The sequence below is a fragment of the Aptenodytes forsteri genome, unplaced genomic scaffold, assembly GCF_000699145.1.
Source record: "Aptenodytes forsteri isolate BGI_AS27 unplaced genomic scaffold, ASM69914v1 Scaffold442, whole genome shotgun sequence".
Taxonomy (NCBI): domain Eukaryota; kingdom Metazoa; phylum Chordata; class Aves; order Sphenisciformes; family Spheniscidae; genus Aptenodytes; species Aptenodytes forsteri.
The window spans coordinates 1345659-1365138 of record NW_008794003.1 but is presented as its reverse complement, the minus strand read 5'-3'; the positions used below and the strand labels follow the sequence as shown (position 1 = coordinate 1365138).

At 42.1% G+C, this 19480-nt stretch overlaps 1 protein-coding gene across 1 annotated transcript in view; it reads right to left on the bottom strand.

Moving 5' to 3' along the window:
- Positions 1-1246: 1246 nt before the first annotated feature.
- The window catches only part of PIKFYVE (phosphoinositide kinase, FYVE-type zinc finger containing), a 68651-nt gene continuing 50417 nt past the window's right edge, over positions 1247-19480 (bottom strand). Inside the window, exons 27-41 of the mRNA XM_009289530.2 lie at positions 19066-19156; positions 17979-18039; positions 17232-17375; positions 16941-17061; positions 15733-15828; positions 14920-15003; positions 14328-14419; positions 13506-13670; positions 12359-12418; positions 11716-11892; positions 10887-10990; positions 10487-10615; positions 8920-9181; positions 6650-6724; positions 1247-5117 (exon numbers count right to left, since the gene is read on the bottom strand). Coding sequence (XP_009287805.1) covers positions 5002-5117; positions 6650-6724; positions 8920-9181; positions 10487-10615; positions 10887-10990; positions 11716-11892; positions 12359-12418; positions 13506-13670; positions 14328-14419; positions 14920-15003; positions 15733-15828; positions 16941-17061; positions 17232-17375; positions 17979-18039; positions 19066-19156 — 1777 coding nt within the window. The 3' untranslated portion in view covers positions 1247-5001. The remainder of the gene's footprint in view (positions 5118-6649; positions 6725-8919; positions 9182-10486; positions 10616-10886; positions 10991-11715; positions 11893-12358; positions 12419-13505; positions 13671-14327; positions 14420-14919; positions 15004-15732; positions 15829-16940; positions 17062-17231; positions 17376-17978; positions 18040-19065; positions 19157-19480) is intronic.

Sequence of the window (19480 nt, the reverse complement as noted above, 5' to 3'; positions counted from 1 at the left end):
TGTTCCTTACAGAGATTTGACAACAAACCAAGGCTCCACAGCAGGAGGCCGGAGACCCTGGATTCCTGTTATTACTTACTTTAATACCTTAGTGGCAATACTAGGCTAGTATCAGTGCCTAGCACAGCTAGATCTTGATCTCTAGTGTGCCAGATTTCCAGTTCTGTTGTCCTGAAAACAGGGAGATATGGGGGATGGCCTGGCTTTTCCCAATTACTGTGCAAAGTTACTCTGTATCTGCACTGACTTAAGACCTCCACACGACAACTAAAGTACTCCTTGTTGCTTGTGTATCTTCACATTAGGACACCACAGGACTCAAATTGAGACATTACAGCATAGACCGAGACGGCGAATCCCAATTTTTTTTTTTTTAATAGTAGTATTGTCTAAATCAAGGCGGTAGCGGGGAAGTTGACCAATGTCTCATACCATCAGTTACACCAATGGAAAACACATGCAATTACCATTTCATTTTCTAATACTGATTACTTCAGTACTGACCAAAAGAAGTTTCTCTTAGAGCACACACTCTTGTCCTTTACTAGGTGTTGGCAGTCCCACTTGTAAGTATTAGAGGAATGCTGTTCTGATAATCCTGCCTTTGTGCTTTTCAGCTTCGTGCCAGAAGCCCCTCAAGTCCCACCACTCAACCTTACACCAGCATAAGGCAGCACTGCCCCCGAATTGCATATCCCACTTTTTGCCTTGCTCACACCCCCATGGTGGGACAGCTTCTGATGCAGTTTCATACTGCAGCAGATAAAAGAACTCAAACTCACGTGGCAAAAGTGGTGATGGCACATAATAAGGTAAAATCCTTAAGTTTTAGATTTTGACTTTTATATTCTAGGAACCAACAAGTCCCCTTCCCAGAACTAATCACACATCATTTTTAGCTTTAAGAGAGGTTACTATATATCAGGTTAATATGAAGCAATCAAGATATGCCATTAATTTTCAGACTCCTTGGATTTTTTCTTTATCTAGTCCACTTAAGAGAAGACTATGGAAATACCCGGAGATTTTTCCTGAGGAATGTGTTCTATGTCTTGGAAGAATTGGGCCACGGCAACACCACCATCTGCTGGAAAAAAATGGCTCCCTGTCTCACACTGCACTGTGTGTTGAAAAGCAGCTGGGGAGAAGGTGGGAGAAGTGCATGAAAGGTTATTTGCACATTCTACTGCTGCTGGCCCCGAAAGCTGCCCAGAGGTCCTACTCCATTAGAAGAGATGAGCTACAAGGTATAGAGACATGACAGGCATGCTTACACTGCACGCAAAGCTGGCAACCTCCAACAGAGCAGTGGCTGCAGAGCAAGCAGAGGGCTTAGCCTCTGATCAGGAAAATGGGATGCCATGAGACCTAACTGCTCCACCACATGGAATAGACTCAAGTATATTTTAGTCACTTTATTTGTATCTATATACATTACATTTTGATTCTCCAAATAGTCAAGGCAGTTATTCTCAAATAGTTTAGTACACCAATTTTATAAAATAAAGCTGAACCAAGGTAGATTAGAAATACATACATTATGGTACATTAAGTGCTTTGAATAATGATTAGTCTGACCACCTGCTAGTGAGCGATTCATTTGGTTTTGGTCATTATCACAGAGGAGAGTCCACTCCACAGGTAACTCCCCTGTGCCCAGCAGAGCTACTTAACCAGCAAGAGTCCCTCATGTGCTTTTGGGGGACAGAATGCATCGCTGGGCCACTACAAGGCATTCTGCTGTCTACACGATGACTCAAAAGGAAGTCATCACTTCTGACTGGGACAAGATTTAGACATTTGTCACAAGGTCTCAGATCAAAACAACAGAAGAAAGAGCCAGTGTAGCTCTGAAGAAATGCAGTCTTCATGTTTGCAACTGGGATTTGCTTACACACATATATGCTAAACCTGTATTATAAAGAAATAAAAAAATTCTAATCAAAAGGCTCATGTAATAACTAGGTGGTTCCCCTAGGACATCCTTAGGTGTGCTGCAGGGACATGGACATAACACAGCCCCACAAGGAGCTCTCTCAAAGATCTCTTCTGCATGAACTATTGCTCTCCTTTTGAGAAAGTCAGCTTTGTAGCAAGTGAAATGCCAGGACAATTCTTATTCTGAAAAGGGAATGTTTGAGGACATCTGTTCAACTGCTGGGATCTGAACTAGAAATGCTTACAGCTTTATGTCACATGGCACCCAAAGATGTCCCAATTCCAGTTGATACTGCAGCTGCTGTGGTACCCATAACTAGCAGTTTGCTATTTACTCCAGTCTGGTCAGGACTAGTCTATCAGCCACATGCTGACCAAAGTTCACTGTTGATGCCAGCTCAAGATCACTCCTGCAAATGTCTCCAACTGCTCTACCTTCAGCCCAAGAAGGTCACAATTCACACGTCTGGGCTCTGCATTCACAGGCTGCAAAACAGCTGGCCAGTGAAAGGTTCTCTCACTTTACAGTGCTGAGGGCCTCATGCTGTCATGTACAGGGGAACATTAGCTACAGTCAGATGATCGTGTTGCTTTAGAGCCAGCTGCTTGGGACTCTGGAAGACAAGCTGTATAGAGTAGTCACACATCACTGAGTAAGGGTTACTGGTGACAGGGCAGGGCTAGCACATCACAACTCTACATTAGCCTAGTGCGCAGATGCCATTACACTGCCCATATTCATGTTCCACCAACCAATCCACATACTGACAAAGGTGGAAGATAACATAACCAGCTGCTGTTGGGTCACCTTAGCTGGTCAGGCAAGTCAAGTTTTTTCCCTGTAAACTTCAGGAGGGGAAGGAGGAAGAACACATGTAAACTTTAACTGAGACTGGAACAAATTCAGGCTGCATAGCATGCTCTTTCACATCGATGGACCAAGACAGAAGGTAGAAGCCACATAAGTGAGAGTAGCATTAAGCTGATAGCCTGGTTGGTTCCTGATTACACAAGGCCCCACATACAGCTAGCCATCCTGGGAGTACATTTCAGCACAGGAGGCAAGACATGTCCCAGAGGTGGTCAACTATGCCTGATGCACTGTGTTGGACCAAGAGGATTCTGGGCCAGAGGAAGCAAGAAGTACTGCGTCATCTTTCCACAGCACACATCACTGCAGCCTTCAACACAGCACCCCCAGAAACAATGATTACATTGTACAGAGAAAGTGAGAATACTTTCATTTCTGCTGCTTCAAGGTCAGCGTCTTTGCTCATCCTCCAGTAGGGCTTTGCAATGGGGCGGGGAAGACTTCTTCCAACACAAATGACTGTTGCCTCCTGGCAGTTCCGACCTGAGCTGCACTGGTTGTTTTTGGAGCCAACAGTTCAATTCTCACTGCTGGCATTTTTCTTCCTCAGTGCTGCCCAGCTGTCACTCCTGAACAGAGCCACCACCATCTGCTGCAGAAGACAATACTGAACACAGGAGGAGTGAACAAAATGCACATTTCAATCCATAGTTACAGCGAAGATGGCATTACCAGGCAACTAGTCAGAATGAGCAAGTGGTCATAAAGAGCTATACTGTCCCAGACTCCCATGTTCGTTTGAAGTCCTTCCATCAGAGACTAGAAGTCAAAAGGACAGTATTATTGCCTCTCAGACTCATAAAAACCCCTCTTATTTACTGGCCTATATTATAATGAAGCTAAAAAGTAAACTCAGCACCTACAAAAACAGGTAAAAAAATAATAAAAATGGAAAGAAGTGCTTATTGTTATAACAGAGATTCACAGATCTCTGCACATCTTATCCATCATACAAGATACCTGTTAGTTCAGGTTTTTCTTTTTACAGAAAAATAGACGACTACATTCATCTCAGTGGTGCAAAAAAAAAAAAAAATCTAATACTGCTGAAGAGACAGTTTTTCCATTGGGACTGCACAGTGTGATGAGAACTGGATGCTCGTTCTCATCAGCATGTCATGAACGCGAGAAAAACATTCTCCTGGCAAAGTCTGACCGTGAGGTAAATGCATTGTTTGAAAGTCCTGGGGAACTGAAATGGATTTGAAGTCATCTGCCAGGAATTATGGTTTCATTAAGGAGAAAGTTGTCACTCTAAAGCAGTATGCTTCATTTTGTCTAGCAACTTAGTGCCTTCTGCTAAGGAAAGGGTTAATCAGCTTCATAACTATAATTAATCAAGTCTTGTTAAATTAAAGGGTGTATTTTTTAGTTACCTGTTTCCAGGGATTTGGGCAACATTCAGATCAAAGTACTGTTTAGGATTGAAGGGATATGTTTTGGGTTTTGCAGTATGCTGATGACTGACAACCCATTTTTATGGGATTCAGCTAAAATGAAATTATGACAGATAAAAGCAGAGTTGTACTGCAGTAATATAACTTAAAAGATGTAGTGATATGGCATTATAGCTGTGGAGCTGCCTTTAAAAAAAAAAACACACAAAACCCAAAACTGTTTACAGAACCCAGGAAAAATTGAAGCTACAGAGCATAAGCAGGACAAGTTATTCATGGATCCTAAACAGGTCAACTACAGACCACTGCAACAATAGCAGAAGTCAGGAATTAACTTCATTCTTCTCTCACCCACCCAGACACACAGAGGGGGGCGTTATTTCACATTTGCAGTACCACACATCCACTACAGAAACACGAGCTGCTCATATTCAACACCACTTAGGTAGTGCAAGACTGAGATCATGTACTTCTACACCATCATGAACTGGATAGTATCCGTTTCAGTGCTCTTACATGGAGATAGCATCACCTTCCCTACTGACAGAGGGAATGTCTCTTATCAATGCTGTTCAATGGTACCATCAGCTTAGATCCTTAGTGAGGCTGGTTCGCTTATCAGCCTCCAAGAAAGGATTAAAGTGCAACAAGCAGATTTCACACTTCACAACGTGATGCACATGGTCAGTGTAGACATGGAACTGCAATCCCCTTGCTTACTGCTGGACAGACCGCAGGAAGAGAGTGGCCTGTAATGTCATTGTCCTCTTGTGCTTTCCCAATATGGGCTTTAGCTTAGCAATTCAGGCCCAGTCCTGTCCAATGGTCTGGCACCATCAGGAAATACTTGTCCATAGCTTCACAAAACCTGGTCCGGTACAGTTCTGGAGAGACCACAGTTGGCATCTTACCTAATGTATAAGATTCAAGAGCAGTTAGAAATGGGCTAAAGAGTATACTGCAGTACAGACAGATGTCACATGAGATTACAACACCAGACAGCATAATCATGAAGGCATACTGTACATGGAAGGGTCTTGGAACGAACAAGCATTATCAGCTGAAAACCTGGTCCGGTACAGTTCTGGAGAGACCACAGTTGGCATCTTACCTAATGTATAAGATTCAAGAGCAGTTAGAAATGGGCTAAAGAGTATACTGCAGTACAGACAGATGTCACATGAGATTACAACACCAGACAGCATAATCATGAAGGCATACTGTACATGGAAGGGTCTTGGAACCAACAAGCATTATCAGCTGCCTTTTTTTTTTTTAATTTTTATTTTAAACATTTGGGATAGAAGACAGATCAACGTCTGGACCCCTAACACTGAATTAAGATACCTGAAGTTGGAGGAACCATCTAGGCTTTTTATAATCAGCCCTGATCAGTTTGTTTCTTTTTCCCTTCTCCTGTTTACAGGTCCTTGAGGTTTTCCAGCAGAGATGCAAATTTCTCCCATGAAGAATTTCACTCTATGAACATACTCTTATCTTCTCCAGACACCTGAGCAGTGGTACATCAAGTGTGCCCCTTCCCTTCTCTTTCCAGCTTTCCTAGTAACATGTGGCCAACACTAGGCAATGCTGCACAAAAGGTAGAATACCTTTTGTATTCTACGTGTATTCTATGTGAGAATACTCACTTCCACAAAGGGAACTCCTCAGCTCTTCAAAATACGGGCAGTAGTCAATCATTTGATAAGGATTCCTCCACACTAACAGCTCAGAGTATATCTGATTTTCTGGACTCAGAAAACATCTTCTGAAACCAGGCAGCAAGGTTTTTTACTAGTATCTCTGTATGGATGACTAAGTTTGTATGTGAGTAGTTGGTAACTAAGAAACAGAAAAGAACAGTCTGATAAGTAGATGACCTTTACCCCATTCCCAGGAATTACAGTTTTTAAAGGGTCACTCATGGAGGCAGATCAATGTATTAATTTTTCTGAAACTTCTTATTCCTTCCCTTGTTCTGGACAACTTAATCTAGTGTTGCAAATCTGCATGGTGGGGAAGTTGTGGCCTTATTAGCACAGTTATTGGAAGCTTCCAGGTAACGAGGAAACACGATCAAAAGTTTTGCTTTCATTCTGGACTTACCTTGTCCTCCCAAGATGCCAGTTGACTTTACCACCATTTCAAGCTTTTTGTCCCAGGTGAAAGTGCGAAATAGTCTGGTAACAGAAAAGAACAGTCTGATAAGTAGATGACCTTTACCCCATTCCCAGGAATTACAGTTTTTAAAGGGTCACTCATGGAGGCAGATCAATGTATTAATTTTTCTGAAACTTCTTATTCCTTCCCTTGTTCTGGACAACTTAATCTAGTGTTGCAAATCTGCATGGTGGGGAAGTTGTGGCCTTATTAGCACAGTTATTGGAAGCTTCCAGGTAACGAGGAAACACGATCAAAAGTTTTGCTTTCATTCTGGACTTACCTTGTCCTCCCAAGATGCCAGTTGACTTTACCACCATTTCAAGCTTTTTGTCCCAGGTGAAAGTGCGAATATAGTCTGGTACAATAAAAAAAAAAAAATCCACACACAAACATGTCATATCTGCTATAACCCAAGTAACACTGTTCTAAAATGTATATATTTCCCTTCAAAAAAGCAAGGAAGCAGTAGGCTTCCATAGCCAGAAGAACTTCAGTGTTCCCCCTACCAGTTGCCTCACTTCCTAGAGTATTGATTATACTTGGGTAGGGCGAATACGGTATCTCAAAAGCCCAGCAAGATCACAATCAACTCTTCCTACTTCTACAAAAACAGACTGCCCAGGCATGTCTGTCTTTATCCATATTAGAGTTTCAAGGGCTCATTTACAAGAGTCACTTAGCTGATCCTCATCCCAGAAACATATCAAGAAGCCCCACTTTCCCATAACAGCTCCCACTACTTTACTGCAACAGCTAGCAGCATCAAGACTTGTACATCTATCCATTTAAGCCAGTAGTATTCCTCATCATCGCAGCCACCTACAGGTTTGATAACAGAAAGCAAGCACTTTTCACTTCATGATATGGAGGACTGGAAACACCACCAGTGACCCTGACTGGAAGAGGGGGCTGCAAGGAGAAGACTTCAGAACTGTTTCCAAGCCCCTTTCAGAGAAAGTGTGCTCAGTCATTACAAGCACATGAACATTCTGGTCTGCAAAGCTGAAGCTGCAGTAAGTTAAGTTTTTCATTACTGGATATCATTATTTCCTAACATTTGACTACAACTGTAATTATACAATTTTGAATTTACTGTTTCTAGATTTACAAAAGGCCACCATAAGTATCCACATGTTTCACCTCAGCTATGCTTTACACAAAACTCATCGAGACCTGCCAATCTTATCCATTTATCTGAATACTCTTTGAAAAGAGTACTCCCTTAGAGTGCTTTGGAACTGATATCATCAGTTTATGCACTAACTACTGTCACTTCATGCCCCAAGGCCCAGAGCCCCACACAACACAGACCTAACTTGTTTCCGGTATCACATTAGGATCTAGAATAGGTAGAGATTCTGACCTCAGATTCAAACTCAGTCCAAGCTAATGGTTTTTAGTTCTGCCCCTGCCGTAAATTTAGCTTGAGTACTTTGTAAGTTCTCAGGGTATCATTTAGAGAACATTGTGATAGCCTGATACAGTAGGCATGTTCTCTCTTCTTGAAGATACTTGCGTTAAACAAGCTCCTTCAGATCATGAACAGCTATTCTCACTGTGAAGAAACTGTTAGCTTTAAATATCATAAAATACACTCTTTAATCAGGTAGGACTTTCCATGGACAGCAAAAAGCCACATGTACAGAAGGAGCAGAGTCTCATTCCATTTAACCAAATATTCAAGAGTCTACAAAACTAGAAAGTAATAACAACTTGCAGTTCTTTGTAGCTGGGACTTAAAATCTCAACTGGTTAGTGTTATTGGAATGGCTCTCAAGCTTTATCAGAAAAAGAGTAATCCAGACCTCCTGACTTGATGGAATGGCTCTCAAGCTTTATCAGAAAAAAGTAATCCAGACCTCCTGACTTGATGTCATCTGGAAGCATTTCTAAGCTAGGTTTCAAGAGCATCTCATTTCCAAGAATTACCTCCACATCCTGCAAAATGGCTTTATCTCCAAGTCTTTTGCGCAATACAAGTTTGCCTGTCTAAAGATGAGGTTCTACTTTCCAGTCACAAGTCAGAGGATGTGGCAAGGTAATTACTGGGTTGCCACTCATATTATCCAGGTCAGACTACATGATCGCAAGTGAACCCATGACGTTTAACTTCCCTCTTCCATCCCTACCAATACTGTTTCTCCTTAGATCCCCTCCACACAAGTTTAAATTTAAATGGCTATGTAAACGTTACTGAACTTAGCTTTAAAGACTAAACACATAAAAGCATACAAATAACTTCCCCTACTTTAACTGGAGTCAAAGTGTAGGTTAAACACCAACTTGAGTTCACTACCTGTGAGGCCTCCTGCATATATTCTTAGTAATGCAGATGCTAACGCAAGCCCATACAAGAGCTGGAGAGAAGACTTCCTGCCTCCATTTTGAATACCCATGAGAGGTGAGGGTGGTGTTCCATCAGGGAGAAGACGAGCTTTCCTGACACACATCTCTGTGGTGGTGGTACAGTTCTAAGATTACTATAAACACCTAAACCAGAAAAAAGCAGTTTCACCAGCTGAAAGCAAGAAAATACAAAAGACAACCTACCAATGATCCCAACGACCAGCTCATTGTTGGTGTCATCACGACCCACCAGCAGGGAATAGTCAATGATAAGGTGGCTGGAGAGGAACTGGGAATCACTGTGTATGGAAGCTCTCAGCACAGCCTTGCAATGGGAACGGATGTACAAAGGATTGTCCCGGACCATCTTCAGAAGGTTCTCATCCAGAAGGACTACATCACAGCTTTCCTTGCCTGTGTCTGTTTTAACATTTCTATTCCGGAGGGAGCCCTTCAGGTCAAAAACCTGCAAATGAAGAACAGCACTACTTTGTTCCATTGTTCTGCAATGTTGAAGACTTCAACATACCTAACTGCAGTGTTTGAGAAGGCAGCATGGCAGGGCAAGTCTTTTCTTCTCCGCTGGAGGAAGACAGTTAATGAGAATTAAAGTTTCGTGAGCAGAGAGTAGCATGTAAGACTACATGAAAGCACTGCCACCTCAATTCGCGAATTTTAGGCAAGTTATTTCATTAATATTTAGCCTAATTTAAGGGAAAAAGGGTGTCCCTATTTTTATATTGTACGGGTAAACTCAGTTTGTCAGCCAGCTTCTACAGACTCAAATGCTGACTAAGGAAAGCCACTGAAGAGGGAGGCGGGTTTTGCATGAAGCACCATTTAACATCTGTTGGCAAGGCAAGAAACAGACCTTCATTAGGTTGGAAAGGATCTCTGGAGGTCTCCAGTCCAACGCCCTGCTTGAAGCAGGTCCTGTTAGAGAAGGTTGTTCGAGCCCTGCCCAGTCAAGGTTTGACTAACCTCAGGGATAGAGTCCACAGTCTCTTTGGGTCTCTGTTCCAGTGCCTGACCACCCTCATGATTTAAAAAAAACCAGACAAACGAAAAGAAAACCCAGAACAACATCCTTTACATCTATCTAGAATTCCCTCAGTTCACTTCCTCCCACAAACATCCCCTGTTTGAGGTCAGGCACTGGGAGGGAAGGTGGAAAGAATTGATACTATTAGTTTTAGAAGCAACATTTGTTTGAACTTCCTTTCAGCATCAACTCTGTATTTGAAGAGAATTCTCCCCCAGTCATTTTAAGGCCTTCATTCTACTGCCTCATAAAGGTTGCTTTTCCTTTACTAAGAGCAAGACTGAACTCAAAATCTTGTCCCACACATGAAGTGGTACAGAGAGAGAACAGCGGGTTCAAAACATTATTAGTTTCCCCTCAACTCCGTCAGTGAGGCTCTCCTAAACAGATTAGTCTGTAATCCCAGTTAGTTCTTCTAAAAGCTTTGCGAAAAGGTTTCACATTTTCCTAATTAGGTTGGCAATGCTTTCTCTCAGACACCAGTGATGCAGGGACAAATAAGACTTCTAAAAACTGAAGCCTGCACTACAGCTATCTGAACTAGCTGATATAGGCATCAAGTTACCAAGGATCACATAACAAGGAAACAAGCACGAACTGTCGTCTTTGAGCAGTGCCAGATATAGACAGCACATGCAAAGTTAAAAGTTACCTAGACGGCTACTGGTAACCCTGCTCTTGGTCCCAGTCAAAACTGCACTGCAAGGGAACAGAACACTTGGTTCTTACCTGAGCCATTTTCCTGCCGTAGAAAAGGTTTTCCATGACAAGCAGATCCAGCTTCTTTTCAGTGTTGTTTTGAGAGTTCTTGTATCCAATTCGATATACCCCAAGGATTTTGGCCAGTGCTGTGGGCTTCTGATGAAGAGAAGACATGGGATAAGATCTCTGTGTACAGGCAATCAGCAATCAAATACTAGAGGCACCACTGTTCTGTCTGACTGTGTGCTACAGCTTAGAAGCTCTAGCAAAAGTCCCACTTTTCATCTTAAAAACACATTATTTGTACAACTCATACCCTCCAACATGTTCTTCTACTTAAATGAAAGGGGTTAATGGAAACTGTTACTAGTCTGTAAAACATAGAACACTGCGTAAAATAAAAGGCACTTTTTTTTTTTTTAAATACCTTCTGCTGAACTGCATTAATGATGTAAGTGAAGTAGTGTGGAGCAAAGTCGAGGAAGGACTGGACTTCCAGACGAGGCATCTGCTTCAAGATGAATCTATCATCTGTTTTAACATCAGACAGAGGCAACAGGGTTACACAGAGTAAGTGATGTATTTTTTGCAAGTTCTTTAGGATTGTCGCACAGCTGACGTAGTTTGAAAAATTGAACAACTACAATTCTCTTAAATCCTTAGCTACAGAAGCTCATTTCTAGAAACTTTTTTACTTCATATATTCCGAATTTCAGAATCTCAGCCTTTCTGGATTTCAGCCTTCTAGCAAATCAGGGAGAAGAGAGTGCCTTAGTTAGATTTACCTCAGCTATATGGGTTCCTTATACAGACAACAGAAACAGCCTACAGACCCTTCCATTCAAGACTTGTTTTAAGTAGGGGCCTAGAATCAGCAACAGTTAAAAAAAACCTCCTATAAATCAACTATAGCACGTGGGATAATAAGAAACAGCGTCTTTAATAACCAGTTTTCCTTGAATTATACTCAAGTTTTTGTTTTCTGAAGCCTCCCTAAGAGAGGCTTCTGCTCAACTGGCCTCCCTAGCTGCTACTACGGAAAAACAGAACTACATTTTGTTCTCCTGCACATATAAAGAGACAAATAATCTGATACTGAAGACCCCAGAACAATCCACTTAACTTTCCATTCTGAGTGGCCACTTCACAGTCAGCAACCCTCTGGCTAGAGGTGATCAGGGATTAAACGACACACTAACCACCACCATCCCCAAATAATACTCTCTAATTACGAAGTAGGAAGAAGCTGCATTTACCCTCAGTCACATAGAACGCAGCCCCAGATTTGCCACCTCGTGCCTGCCAGGGCATAGAGTGAGAGAGGGATTGGATGAAGTCCTCTTCACTGCTCCCCAGTATCACTTCACGCATCTTGTGAAACTCGCCAGCATAATAAATCCGGCAGTAGAACTTGGCATTCGCATCTGAAAACTCTGCAAAAAAAGGTCTTCCTCAATAACAGCATGCAATACTCACTGACGACCTGACACGACACTTAAGAGATTTTACTGATGTCTAGAAGAATATTATTGTACTAAACATCCCTCTCTCACACCTATTGTACTTTGGAAGTTTAAACTTCCAAAGTTTAAATCCTAAACAAAGGATTTAAATGGAAAACTTACAGGAAAGTCAACCCCCTTTAGGTTAGCTCACAGCATATGCCATGGGAAAGTGTCCCGACGAAAGATCAATTAAAACCAAAAAAGTTTTATGCTGTATTTTTGCAACAGAGAGATTGATTACAGTAAGTAAAAATTGCACTGCTCTGTTCTTGATTTGTTTTTCCTTCCTGCCCAATACAAAGAAAAAATAATTAACTTCAAGATTTCCATTACATTTGCATGAAGAAAGGAGTTTGTCAGCTAAGACTTAAAGTTATTATTTACAACTACTCACGGAGTTCCACATGGGGATTTACCAGCTGTTTCTTCTGTCCATCTCCTCCATCTACGTCATCTGAAGGCATAAAGGGATGATTCAGTCAGGGTTGTTCATTATTATTACTGAGAAAGCCATGTAAGATACTACTTGTAAACTCACATTACAAGAAAAATATTTTCTTTTTTTCCAAGAATACAGATGGAACTAAACACAGGGAATTAGAGATACAGCTATAATTGTATGATATAATATGTATGCTAGAAGAGCACTGCTGTTCATGGGACACAAGTACAAGCTTTCTCTTTGTTTTCTCTTCATTCATTTTCCACGAGCTGAAACAATGAAAGTTAAACAGGAAGCGAGGAAGAGAGACTGGGCTGCTTAACTAAAGTCAACTCAATCCAAAGGCATTCAAGCCCAGACTACTCAATGTCCCTATAGTTACCGGGGTTTGAAAGACCCTATTTCCCTTCTCATAAAGCAAAGCAATGTCTTTAGGAGAAACCTACATTTAATGCTCAAATCATTCCTTTTCAATGCATGTTGAGTAATCTTGGACTGTTGAAAAAGTATGAGCAGGAGTGCAATTCTGGGCCTTACAAATATGGATGAGGTTTGGGAGAAGTAACAGTCCAAGACAGAAGATGGACTGTTATAGTTTAACCTGTCAAGCAGCTGAACACCACACAGCCATTCGCTCACTCCACTCACTCCCCACCCTCCCCAGTGGGATGGGGGAGAGAATTGGGGGGGAAGTAAAATTTGTGGGTTGTGATAAAGACAGTTCAATAGGACAGAAAAGGAAGGGAAAATAATAATAATAATAATAATGCACTGACCAATGCCCAGCCAGTTCCCAAGCAGCGGTCACCCCTCCCGCAGCCAACTCCTCCCAGTTTATATACTGAGCATCATGTCATATGGTATGGGCCACTTGGGTCAGTTGTCCTGGCTGTGCCCCCTCCTAACTTTTCGCTGGCAGGGCATGAGAAGCTGAAAAGTCCTTGACTAGTGTAAGCACTACCTAGCAACAGCCATAACATGGGTGTGTTATCAACATTATTCTCCTACTAAATCCAAAACACAGCCCTATACCAGCTACTAGGAAGAAAATTAACTCTATCCCAGCTGAAACCAGGACATGGACTCAACAGTCTTGTACCTTGAGGCTCTGCTCCTTGGTTTTCTGCTCCCTCTTTGCCCATCTGTCCAACCTGGTAGTAGGCACTGTCAGCACCACGTAAGGTCTCTTTCTTCTGGGAAGACAGGTCCGGGCTCTTCCCTCCCGTGCCACGGAAGAAAGACAAAACACCAGATGGTTTCTTTGCTACAGTGAAAAGGAATAAAGAAGTTGGCCTTGGCATTTCCACATGCAGTTTAATAAAAGCATGACTCATACGAGCATTCTCCATTCATTATTCTAACTGGAGGAATGATGTCATTCAACTGTAACTCATTTGCTATTCTTCAGGCAACCAAGGTCCATCAGGTTAGCTGATTTAGTGTTCTGAGTAGCATTCTGGAATGCCAAGTCATTTGAAAACACAGACCAAGCGTGAGCATCTTTAACATAGTAAGAACGTCACTCCTCCATTTAAAAATATTTTAATTGCCATCTTTTTAAAGAAGGCAGTGCCAAAAGAGGTCAGAACACATTACGGGCATCATACTCCACTGAACAGGCTAGACTCAAGAACAACCCAAGGTCCACTACGTCATAACATATTATATCAGGGAATGATAGTCTGATCTCATACGAATCAGAGAAAGCCATCATGGGCACAGACTTAAAAAAAAAAAAACAAACACACACACCCACCCATGTTCTACTTCGAGTCAACTCTCAGACTAGTCACAATTTCAACTCGGAATGCACTTTCTTTGTTCTAACTTAACTTTCATAAGAGCTAGAACCCAGGTTAAGTGGACTCAAGTCTGAGCTGAGATTAGCATCACTGACATGGTTTTGGCAAAATGGTCTTACGCTGTTCTGGTTCTGCATTGCGATTTGAAGGACCCATGTTAGCCTCAGGCAGGCGGACAGGGCTACTACTCTTTGGTTTGCTGTCTGACACGCTGAAAGGAGAAAGAAAAAAAAGAAGTCATAAGCCCAACAAATAAATACTGCCACCCGAGACACTATTGCTTTACTCCTGTACATTTATTTCTCCTCCATGCCTAACACTAAGTACTGCTAAGGGAAGAGGATACAGTTTAAAGTTGTAATGGTGTGGGACTCTCCAAAGCTGTCGTCCTCCACCTCCCTGAGAAAAACCTCTCAGGGCTCCATAACAACAGTTCCATCCATCACTACAGGAAATGCAAGCAGGCCCAGTAATCCCTACCATGCACACAGCCAAAGGATCAAGTGATGGAGCCAGCACAATCCCTGACATGAAATGGAAACTCAGATACTGCAAAAGTATGTGTTGGTTACATGGAATGTGTCAGATTCCATCAGAAAGCAGAGATCCTAACAGAGACATATTTTGAGGGTCCTTCCCCATCCTAGTTTTGGCTTATTCACTACAATCACTGTGCCTTTGCTCTATATACTGTAGTTCCTGCATGTAAACCTGTTCGGCTGTAGTCCTTCTTCAGAACTGTTCTTCAGAGATGCTTTGGACAAGTCATCCAGGGCATTTCTGTACTCCTTGCAACTGAAGGGGAAATGAAAATTAAGAAAAAAAAAAAAGAAGAGAGTCAGCTGTTCTCTGGGAGTCTGTAACACCAACCCAAAGATTCAGTTCAGAGACAACCACAGGAAATAAAAACCCACAGTAGAAAAACCTCTCCATTTTTTCTTACAATTAGAAGTCAGTTCCCTTAGAACAGAAGCTCATCTAGATCATACTGCAGGAAAAAATCCCCTCTTGTTTCTCCCTCTCCCACAATTTAAGATGCACTTCTTTAGAAGTCTGCTGCCTTGTGACACGCAAACCCCAAGATTTACTGAAGCAGCTGGTTTGGAATGCTGAGTAGCAGCAAGAGCCGCTATGATCGAAGGTAGGCAAGGGACAGACTACAGTATGAATACCTAACTGTTGTTCTCCAGCTCAGCTGCACCTCCTCCAGGCTGGAGAGCTGAGCAACATTTAGTTGCGCTTCTTTCTCTAACAATATGACATTACAGGGAACACTACACAACTAATTCATTTTTGTGGACTAAAGTTCAGCAAGAAAAGCCCAAAATCCAGTTGCAAGTTGGAAAACCTACTTTCCATATCTCAGTAGTAAAAAGAGAGAACTTCAGCTCTGGCAGAAACTCTCAACACAGCTGAGTGAAGAAATTCCTTCATGCTTGTTCTCTACCTTTAGGATTTAAATATTCCTTATACAGGAAAGCTGCAGAAGTACATGTCAGATGAACAGCAAAATCACACCAGTACCTGAGAGCAAAAGCTATGATGGAGCTTGGTTCTTTCTCGCAGACTGCGATAGGTACACGTTCGTGCTCATACATTAGGTAGTGCTTATCCGGGTCACTAAATGAAAATGACATAGGGACACTATTAGTAGATTGTAAAAGTTTGTGGAAAGAAAAGGTTAAGTTTTGGTCGAAACCCAGATCTCATCACTGCACTCCCAGACACAAGCTGCAAGTCTCAGCATGGAACCAAAGCTCCCTAGATAAGCTTCTCCCAATAGACACATTCATAGCTACGTGGTTAAATCTAAATGGTAATGTGTTAGGGCAACCAGCACTTCAAGCAAGCTGCTTAGAAGACCAGCTCCAAGTTAGAGTAAGAGTCTATTTCTGTTTAGCAGCCACTGTTTCTAATGGCACCAAAACCTGCCTGAGTTTGTTTTGACTGTCCTGCAGCATAGCCTGCAGAGTGAAGTTAGGGGACAAACCTGGACTCTTCTCTGAACAGGCAGTTAGAAATTTCCCCAAAGCCTCCTGGGTTTCTGTAATATTTTCTTTTACTTATCTGTAGGGTCCAGTCATTTAACTTTTACCTCATTAGCCCATGGCCTCCACTGCTACCCTGGGGGCAGGATTCAGAAGTTAAACTCAGGCTGCCAAATGTTAGGCTCATGTCAAACGAGAAACACTACAAAGCATGCAGACCAAGTAGCTGAAAAACTTTCCAGCCTGCCCATTTTCACATGAGAGGGGGACCTGAGGGCACATGCAGTAGCCATTGAACCTGACCTACACCCAGACAATGCCAATTTGAGTCCAACCCTTGGAAGAAGTCTGGAAGCAAAAACAAGAGGCAGGCATGTAGCTTTAGTAAGTCTTTGCTGAAGAAGGACATTTCTGCTCCCTCCCTGCAGCAATGAAGTTAGAAGGCACTTTTTTCCCCCTTTCCCCCACCCCTTCCCCTCCCACAAGAAGGAGGGATGCCTGCTAGGAGGAGAAACTGATAACGTATACGCACAAGGGTGGATCATTAATAAGAAAAGCGGGTAACCTACAAACACCTAGAAGGGACACAGAAAACTTCTTGCCTTGAGGAAGTTCTATAGCGTATTCAGAGGCAAACCCAAGTGATGACAAATTATATACTAAGCATACGAAGCATGCATAGCTCTGTCTGCAATTTGACCAGGCTGCTAATTATGTACATCATATATATTATGCAGTACTTACAAAGGAAATGGAATGGGGTTATAGTTGTTTCCAGGCAAAAAGTTAGCCAAAATAGCTTTCATAGTAGACTTCTCCTTCACTTGGCTGTCTGTAGATCCCAGTGAGTGTCCATCAAACACATCTGGAACAGAGATAAGTTAAGTCTGCATCACAATATCAAACTTCAAGCTGTAAATTCAGAAGGAAAGTTGCAGACCACAGAGTTACCAGATTTGCTGTTTCCTAAACGGATCTCATACGCTTGCCACAGAGAAGCAAGAGAAAGAATACAAGACCACAACTGAACTATACCTTCTGAGCTGCTTGTTGTATCCTGTTCAGACAGTGTGTTGGCACCAGTCATATGCTCCGATACAACCTCTGGAGGCGTAGGCAGCTGAAGATGGGTGGAGCCTGTGGAGGTCTGACTTGATAAAGTAGTCAGGAAACGATCCTCTGAGAGTACAAGAACAGTTAAGGACAGAAGAAAGCATTTTACGTGGCTGTCAGAAGTGATATTGCTTGCTCCCAGGCCAAACTACCACCAGTGTCTACTTTGAAGAAGTTCTTATTTAGAAAGCAGGTAAGGCCACCCAGAGCAAAGGAATGGGCAAGCTGATCAGTGTAGTACATAACCTCCAGAAGATGCATACACTTATACCCACTACCTTCAGTTCCCACAAACTCTCAATATGCCTCACAGGTAAGAGGTCTCAGCACCCATAACCAATTCACAGAAAAGGCGAGAGGCATTTCCCAAATTCCATGTACTTATTCAGTTATTTAGAAAGCCTCTGAAAGTTTTTAAACCCAAGTTCAAAGAAAAACCTTTGCTGGCCAATTTAGTATCGTTAGTAATTCAGCTTCATATTAGAAGCAGTCTTTGTTTTTTATAACAGTAAACTAGAAATTGGCTTATTCACATCTGACACAATGGGGATTCACTGTTTCTCTAAATTATCACATTTGACAAAGGCTCCCATGTTATGTCAGGGAAAGAGTTACAGCAAGCTTCTTTTGCTAGCTTAAGAAAAATAAATAAATAAACAAACAACAGACCTTTCTCTCCATTTTGCAGTGCTGGAGAAGCATTGCGCGGAGAGGCATCCATGCTACTGATCTAGGCAGAATAATAAAATACCAATGTTGACACCAAGCTCTTTATAGCTCTTCATATCTCTTCCTCTGTGGAACACTTGCAAAAGCAGATGTACCACAACAGAGCACTCCCACCCACTGCACTGTCACTGTATCTGCCACCACACGAAAAAGACAAGGCAACAGCAACCCAGCTTCACAAGATGCTTATGACCGCTATCATCTCTGTATCCTGCTTTAAAGACTACACTCTTCCTCTATATAAACCTACTTGCTGCTAGATCAAGGTTAAGTGCATTTGAGGCTCTAACAAATATGTGTTAAGTGGAAAGGACAGCTACACATGCAGCAGAGCAAATCCATGGTCTCATGGGGTTTCTTAGTGCACCTTGCTAATGTTAGAACTATTGGGAGTTCAGCCTCTCTGTATGATGCTTATATTGTACTGCCTTGCAGTCTGGACATTTTCTCAGAGTACCAGCTCCCCAAAGGGTGGTTGTTCAGCATGCTGGCAACTGTACCCTTCGACAGAACTCTTGAGGCAGCAGTCCAAAATCATTTATACATCCCCTCAGCCAGTTCCACAGGACACACCACAGAACAGAGATGAACCTGCAAATTCATTATCAGTCCTTCCTGTGTTCTTTGCTCTGCCTCTCCTGATAATTTTTGCCTTTTCTTTTTCACAAGGGATAAACCTGACGGGCAACAACCTAGGGTCTAACGAGGTGACCTCCTTCCTATCTAGGCATACGCCTGACAATGAGTGCGGCTCTCCGCTATCAGTATTCAGATTAACACTACACAAACACCACAGAAAATCATCAGATCCTATTCATACTTAGTCGACTTCTGTGTAATGTGGCTCTTGGTTCATATCTTTAGGAAAAGATACATATACTAACATGCAATTCAAGCTTTTACAGCTGAAAACTACATGATGCAGTAAAACAAGTTTACTAAGTGAACTGAAGCCAGTCTTAAGACTATTGTGTTGCCCCAGAAAAAAAAAAAAATGTTTAAGTAGCTTCTAGCCTGCTACTCGTACCTTGCTTTCTTCACCTTGCCTCAGTCTCCCAGGACTGGGTGGTACTGATGGACGTTTTCTCCCTTTCTCTTGTTGGAAAAGATCCTGCAATCTTAAAAAAACAAAACAAAAAAACCCACCAAAAAAACCAATGAAAAATTAATCAAAAGATAGGTTACAGGTATTAGCTGTGAAAGGCACAAGTTACGAAGTTTCTCCATATTAGAATACAGCCAAGCATGCCTTCACAAGTCTTTACTGCAAACTCAGATGGTTGCTAACATGTGCCAAAGCTATGTTTCAAATGGCCAAAACCAGAACATTTTCTTCACCTCTGAGATAATTTCACTCAATTAATTGCTTTCTCATGCTCCCCTCTTCCCCTCTCTTCCACCTTTATTCAAATGACACTTCCTCCTCTCAGATGCAAGTTATG